Source organism: Acromyrmex echinatior, chromosome 7 (genome assembly GCF_024713525.1).
Source record: "Acromyrmex echinatior isolate Ae372 chromosome 7, ASM2471352v2, whole genome shotgun sequence".
Taxonomy (NCBI): Eukaryota; Metazoa; Arthropoda; class Insecta; order Hymenoptera; family Formicidae; genus Acromyrmex; species Acromyrmex echinatior.
In genome coordinates, this window is record NC_141858.1 from 10,189,056 (window position 1) to 10,197,665 (window position 8,610).

An 8,610-nucleotide genomic window follows, 5' to 3' on the forward strand; every position below is an offset into this window, starting at 1 on the left:
ATAACGCAATATGTTTGATCTGTTTGATTTGTACAGCGCAAACAGAGGAAAAGAATGGTGAAGTACGGCAAGTTAGTGATGATCCATGAAGAGAATGCACCTCTACCACCTCCGTTGCCGTCTCAGACTGTATCTTGTCAGCATTCATAGAAGCTGCGATCGACCCGCTATGAATAGTTCCAAAAGACATCCAAAGTTAGTGTTCGCTTCATCACATTTGCGTTTCTTTCAAATGAGTTCAAAATCAAATTAGAATTCTTTAAACTGTTCGAACATCCTTATCGAAAATATCACAAATACGAAAGAACTTGTGTGTATAAGCGACGAATGAAATGCACTCGGTGAAGAATACGTGATTTTATCGACATTCGAGAATAACACAATCCCAGTTTTTACATCTTTTTTGAAAGATTCGATTTATATTTAAGAAATAAGATGACAATTAAAGTGGGTTACAAATGCATCATGTATTGAGAGACTAATCGGATTCTGAGATAGATTGATCAAGATACAAAGCTCAGAATGTTTTGAAGTTGCCTTAGCAGCTGGTTAGAGTACATTTCCTAAGATTTTTAATACGAAGTAGAGCGCATTATTAAATACCTGTAAGATTTCCATGAGATTGTACTTACATTATATTTATGTACGTGTTTCTCAGAGACTCAAAGTCATGAATGTTCGCTCAATCACGGATGTAGATTTCTAATGGAATCGTGATTGAACGAATACGCGATAATCTTTAAAAACATTCTAGAAAGTATAATACGATATAATTATGATATTAACGCGCGACTAGAAATGACTGGTTTTCTGGACGCGTCGAAACTAGCCTTTATAGTAAAAAAGAACAAATGTAACGAGTGAACTCGATACAATTTTTAATACCGTCCGCGTAACGTTTTATATACATATTTACGTTATAAATAACTGCGAATTGACCAAGAAATTTTTACAGTCGATTTTGTATTAATTAGACGGAAAATGCGCCCGAGGATGGAAAAAATACTTTTGATAGAGTTATTCTTGCGTAATAATCTATTGCTTTTTTTTCTATCGCTGTTTTCGATGCCCTTTTTTCTTTTTTAAATGTTTACACGTAAGAATCATTTATATGTATATATATATATATATATATATATATATATATATATATATATATAATATATATAAAATATATATATTTTATAATATATTAATTTATATAATATATTTATATATAAAAGAACAATTTCGCATGTATTTGCGAAATTAAATTGCGCAATGAGTATCAGATTTAATTAGTTGTACGATTATTTTTTATTAAACTACCTTTTCATGTGGAAGAAGAAGGTTGTATCGAATGCCTAAAAAAATATATATCAACATGTAGTGAGATCTTTCCTTACATCATTTTATATTACATCGTATTATAATTTTGTGTAATTCTCAGTATCAATTATATTAAATTATCATGTCAACTAGGAATTAATACGGTTAATTCCGTTAAAAAAAAGAAATATTCATTATGAAGCTGTTAGAAAATAATCGAATAATTACATAAATTTACTTTTTGTTAATGTCAACTTTATATACAATCAGCGATTAAAAATATGTTCCTCGACAAAGTTTCCGTTAATGATATATTTTCTTTGTTGCTTCGAACCATCAGAATATTATTAAAAATTATTGATAAATTATTGAAAAATTATTGATAAATTATTGATGAATTATTGATAAACGAGAGAATGTATTTCATTCGAAATACGTACAATTATAAAAGCCATCACTCGTAATTTTGTTAAGCAGAGTGAAAATCTACCAGCAGCTGCACATTCACGCGTAGCAATTGCGATACACTGCGTATCGCGATTTGTATATTCAGCGTTTTTATATCTTCGAAAGATATTTTGGAAAAAAATATACATAGAGTATAAGATTAGCATGTAAGAACTTATACTTATATTTACAGATTACATTTACATCTGTATTTAGATTTATGTAATATACGTGTTTCGTCTACATTTTTGCCAGTTTCTTCTGGTAATCCGTATTTTTTAGAGAGATTCGTGCGGTAGAGCGCTATATTTTTTCCGACTTTTTCGCGCCCGATAACGCTCCATTTATTGGAATTTTGAATCTATTTATCTATTAAAAGTTTTAAAAATTTCTCATAAATCTTGAGAATAAAACAATACAGCTTAATACAATCAAATATTAACGTATTCCTTTGACGAATTTGGTAAATTCTAATAAACTTTTCCATAAACAGTTTAAGTTTGATTAAAGATCTAAATTTATCCTGTCTAAACAAATTCTGGATAAATGAAGCTCAAAAGCGCGGCACGAGATAAAACGGTAATGCACACGACGACTATTGTAATTAGATAAATTTAAACTTGTATAAGTCACGTGTTTAGAAAATAATACGTCCACGTGAAAATCAGCCGGGCTTCGCTAGTCGTCGATCATGTAACCGAAGGCACGGAATTATATAATTGCAAGACACAATCTGTGTCTCACTTGATAAATAACTTATTTCAGGAAATCGAGGACCAGTAAATTTGACACAGATAGCTTTTAACAATCCGTGTGTTGTGCGATCTATATACGTATGTATATTCGGTAGAAAGATATTTTGTATACTATGTAATTGCACACGTGTCGCGGTGGCCGACACGCGGATGTATCATCACGTATTATATTCAGAGGCAATATTTTATATACCAGTGATTAAATGAGAATCAATTTCGATTTTCATGAAACACTCGCGAGATCTAGTCTGGATTACATACATACTTATAGTTGTGTCGCTTTTGTGAATATATTTTCGCATAGAAATCTGAAAACACGATGGTGTCTCGATGCTAAGACATGGCGTGAGACACTGCCGTGCTCCTTTATGCGAACTGGCGAATAGCGTCAGATTATGTTTTACATAAGATATGTACAGCAAAAATTTATATCTGGAATCAATGAAGGTAACTGAACGGGATTATCGACGCTGGATTTTAATGACATTTCTACCATGCGACACATTCTATACAATTTTTACGTAAATTGTATATTAACTGAAATAAAATTATCATTAATTAATCAATTTATTATTAATGTTTAAAATTTTTATGGAAACATGCGTAATAATTGATTGCCGGAAAATGATTTAACTTCTTAATTGAATTATACTTTTCATGGGTGATTTATGTATTTCTTAAAAATTCTGCAAATTTATAAATGATTAATAATTTATATGATAAATTAATATAGTATATTAATTATTATATATAATATTAGGTGTTGGAATTAATTCGTAGCGTTTTTAATGAAAGAATGTTATTTATTTCACATGAGCATTAAAAAATACATTAATGAAAGTACTTCCCATCACTTGTAAAACGCTACGAATTAATTCCAACACCTAATATATTAATGTAATGGATGGATCTAAATCTCTTTTAAAATCCAGTGATATTCTCGGTCACAAAACTAAAGACCTCTAAATTAAGATCCTCTATCGCTAGCACAAATTTTGTGATTTCACGAAGTTTTAGAAATCTTGTAAATCAACTAAATACAATCTTTCTTTCCCCGGGAATAATGCAAACATTAATTAACGCAATCGTAGAGCTTATTGTAGTATGTAAGACGGGTCTGCGATCCAATTGTATAATATAGATGTATGATTCTATCTTCTCCTAAAAGATCTAAAAAATTGATAAATTGATTGGATAAATCGAAGAAGGTTGGATGAACGAACAAGTGTAAAAAAGTATCTTTTTGAAAAATTCTGCTTCTCGACAGATACTTTCATTTCATCTAAATCTATTTCCCAATACGCAATCTCTTTGTTTTCCTTTATTTGTAATCGATCCCATTTTTTTTCACTTATTATTTATTTTCATTCATTAATGAGCGAGAGAGATGGATTCTTTAAATAAAAAGATTCTTTAAATAAAATACTTACTGGCGAAAAAATGCCGCATTGGCGCTTCTATACAAGTACAAAAAAATAAAATATCAAAAAATGTTGATGTATTTATAAGGATTTTCTTGAAATGAATTTCTACTGTTTTTCTTTTTAAGTATAAAAAAAGTAAAAACAAAATTTGAAATATTTTAAAACTCTTAAGCTCCGTCGATGACTTAATAATTATTTCTTTATCGCGTAGAATTGATTTTCTCGATGTAATTTTGCGTGATTAAATAACGTCCATGTGTTTTATGCGTATGATTGTGTAATTAATATTCATAAGTCGCTGTAACATATTCCATAATCTATTTTTTATTTCGTATGTCCATAAAAATATGAGTTTTTGCAACTTTTATTTTGGAAATGTTAATTTGTTTATTTTGCTAATACGCAATAATTTTTAGTAACAACGTATGAACATACATATGACATTAATAGACGTAATATTATATGCTCATATGTATACGAATGTGTGTCATTCCCGGCGAAATACGATTAATATAAATGTATTTATCGAAAACATGTGACTAATATAATTTTGTTCCATACGCAGTATACAATAATTGATTTTTTTAAGTTAAACTATTGCTTTACACATCAAAGAAGCAATGGTAACCCAATCCTTTGAATTAAATAACATTTTGTTATTTCTTCTAGTTGTGCCAAATTATAAATCAATCCATTTTTGGGATTAGTTTCAATGTAAACCATTTTCACATTAGTAAATAATTTATTACATATGAGTTTAGTAAATAATAAATTAAATATGAGTCTCAAATTCAATACATTTTCTTGAATTAAAGAGCGTTTAACTTTATTATTTTAAAGCAATATTGAATATTAAACATATTGAGTAGAAACAGCAGCGATCTATAAAAACGATTAAAAATAATTCAAATTGAATATAATTTGATAATATAAATTTAAATGTATTAATCTAAAGTATTCTTTGTGAAGTTCCATTTATTTTCGTAAACTTTTCGTAAGATAAATGAAAGATTGGAGCCGGTAGTGAAGACTTGGAAGGGCTATTTCGAGCATAATTATCCAGGCATAAAAAATTATGATTATATCATTGCATGTGGTCATCGAATAAATTTTATTGTATTGACGTGGGTGACTCAGACTAATATATAACGTAAATCACAAGAAGGCGAGGTGAATTACGCGCAAGATGAGCAAGGCGATGATACAGAAAATATATCTATTGCACGGGTGAAGCGCGACTTTTTCAATGATACTCTCAATTGATCGGTGTAAATCGATTATATGTTCATTGTTTTCCGAATAAATGCTAATGAGAAAAAAGAGAGGATGGATACATCCTTCTAGATCTATTGCAATTTCGTCAACAAATAGGACCAGATATTCTTTCAAATGTGGCACACATAAAATAGCAGGTAATACAAAAATCTGACTTATGACATAATAAATATAGGCTGTAGACAGAAATAAAAATTTCGTTACTCGTGAATTGCACGTTACTCATTTTTTTTGCATGCTACTCACTTTTTCTGCTTGCCTTGCAATCGCTAAAGTTCAAAGAATTCGTGCAAGTAGTCTCCACTAAAATCCACCTGCAAAAAACTCATGAGCATTTAGCAACTGAGTTCCTTTTTTTTCTTAATTCATTTCGTATCTAATCACTATCTATCGGCCGTCATTTCTTCAGTCTCTGATAATGACTAAATTAAGAGACAAATGATGGTAGAATTAACAAATTTTATCACACATTTTAATCAAGATTAGTAAAGATTAAATGAAAATCATCTATCAAAATGGATTTTGCACATACATGCATAAAAGATAGAGAGAAAGACACTAAATGCTAAAAATTAGTTTCAAATAATTTTTACTTTGTGTTTGAGAAAGTATATGGAAAATAAGAAAATCAAGTAGAAAATTTCATATTACATTTCTAAGTTTTTCTTTTTTTTCTTTTCAGACTATTTATCTTAAACAATTAATATTCTCTATTTCATAATAGAAACTGTACAATGTGATTCTGTATATGATTCTGTCGTGATTTCAATACTAATGTAAAAAGAGAATTTCTATCAAATTTCTTCTTCATAATCCAATTCTATTCCGTTTCATTCCAAATATTCTCTAGTCCATATAATATAGATTGGGAATATATGATTTATTTACTATTCACGGACAAATATTTGCTGCCATATTGCTGCCCAGAAACAGTTTATCGTCCTCGTAAGTATACTCTCGATTATGTTAAACAAATTTTATTTATCGATCATGAAAGAAACTCCAAAATTAGTGCAATATAATTTTTTATCTGGAAATATTATTATAAATAAGTATACCGTGTAAATGATATACATAAATATGAGAGAGAACGCCAATTATCGGGAAAGTTAAATGTTATGAATATTTTATACAATATATTCTTAATTTTTAAATTATGAAATAATCCTCCCTAAATTAATTCGATTCGAATCCTGGCTGAAGTAATTATTCGCAATAAGTTCTTTATCGAATTAATTTAAGGAGGGATTATTTCTTATATATATAGGAATGTCCGAATGTTTCAGCGCCTTATCGTATTTATATTATTAGCGTTTCAAGTCGATTGTGATTAATGTCCGACAATATAGTTTTCAATTATTGACAACAGTTTGATGATGATTTGATGACTTGACAATTAAAATATTCCATGGTTATCAACATTTTTACATTGTAGAGGACCCAATATTAGGGTCGAAATGTCTGTAATTAATTTTTTAATATATGTATTACTACACACGAATATCTTATGTTGGTTCATATACAGTGAGTGCAAAAAGTATTCGTACAGAGAAAATATTTTTTTAAAAATTTTATTTAAAAAAAATAAATATTATTCAGAGAGAAATGGATGATCAAATTTATGTCGAATCGATTTCGATACCATAATTTCAACACCAATTTGACGACAATTCGACATTTAATTCTTGCTGAGTAATTAACAATTTCATAAAGAATATAATAGACTGTAAAAGTATAATAGACTGTTTCTTAAAATTAGATTTAAAAAAAAATGTGTATTAATTATAGAAAATATTTGAAAAATAAGCGAAAATTAAAAATTCTATTGTTTGGATGTTCAAAAAGTATTCGTACAGTCGAGAAATTTAGCTTCCAAGATCAGGAATACATACGAAACTCGTATGTTTATGTTAGAACAAATGTATTTATTATATAAAATTGCTAATTAATGTTTATTTTCTACAAATAAGATTTTTTTTATAAAAAATTTTCTTGTACAAATACTTTTTGCACTGTAGGCATTCCTTACCATTTCCTTACATTATTATTGCTAAGTTTTTTAAATATTTTTAAAAATAAATTTTTAAAAACATTGTGTGTTGATTAGATGTTCGGATTCTCCACATTTGTTTTATTTTCTTATTATCGCTATGTGTAAAATCGCACATTTTGCTTTATGTTTGTGAAGGATAAAACATAAATTCTTCTTAAAAACATCACAAAAAAAACAATATATAAAAATCGTATTACCATCTTTTCCCACTAGTAACTTCTGAAATAAGAAATTAAAATGAATTACCTTTGGATAATTCTATTGATAATATACGTCGGATTGCCTTATTCCGTTACGTAAATGCGTTTACGCAGAATAGGTCACTCTGACGCATATTATCAACAGAGTTATGCAAACATAATTCACTCTTTTTAACGATTATCTTTTATTCGGTGAATTATGTACCCAATCAACAGACAATATTTTAAAAACATTTTTTAAAATATTTAAAAAAAACGTTTTTAAAAACAATTTTAAAATCGTTAAAAATAATGAATTAAGTCCTGTTTTTTTTTATTAAAAAAACGTTTATTTTATTGTAACGTTTGAAGAAACATTTCTTTAATGTTAATAAAAAAACGTTTTTTAATGTTAAAATTATTTGAACAAAATTAGAAAAAATAACAATGTAGAATATTTTTTTATCAACAATATCTAAACCTTAGACAACTAATTTTATTAATTAATTCTAATTTTCATTTATATTTTAATCTTTTTCACTTACCAGTCGGGTTTTGAACCTGAGACCTCAGAGTTTATGAGCCTCATGTAATTTATCCGTCATGTCACTTATAACTATTGATGCACACAATTCTTATTGTCCATACGCAATTATATTCTATTAACTTCTTTTCCGTAATTATTATTCCAAATCGTTTTTTATTAATTTGATTTTTAGAAAATAATAACATTCTGCTTGTGTCGAATTGTAAATCAGTTCATTTTTGCGATTAGTTCCAAACAATTTTCATATTAATGTAATTTTTATATTACAATTTAGTAAATAATAAATTAAATTTGAGTCACAAATTTAATACATTTTCGTGAATTAAAGTGTTGAATTAAACTCTATTGTTTTAAAACAATATTGAATATTAAACATATTAAATAGAAGCAGCAGCGACCTATAGAAACGATTATAAATAATTCAAATTGAGTATAATTTGATAATAAATTTAATTATAAATTTAAATATATTAACATAAATATTCTTTGAAGTTTACGTTCTATTTATTTTTATAAATTTTTTGCAAGATAAACGAAGGATTGGAGCCGGGAGTGAAGACTTGGATGGATTATTTCGAGTATGATTATCCAGGATTAAAAAGATTATGATTATATCATTGCA

General features: G+C 27.7%; 1 protein-coding gene across 5 annotated transcripts in view; it reads left to right on the plus strand.

Annotated features, from left to right (window-relative positions):
* per (period circadian regulator) overlaps positions 1-4,509 on the plus strand; it is a 33,962-nt gene extending 29,453 nt beyond the window's left edge. For all 5 annotated transcript variants that reach the window (XM_011070072.2, XM_011070068.2, XM_011070071.2 and 2 more), the window contains exon 17: positions 37-4,509. In XM_011070072.2, coding sequence (XP_011068374.2) covers positions 37-150 — 114 coding nt within the window. In that variant the 3' untranslated portion in view covers positions 151-4,509. The remainder of the gene's footprint in view (positions 1-36) is intronic.
* Positions 4,510-8,610: the final 4,101 nt, after the last annotated feature.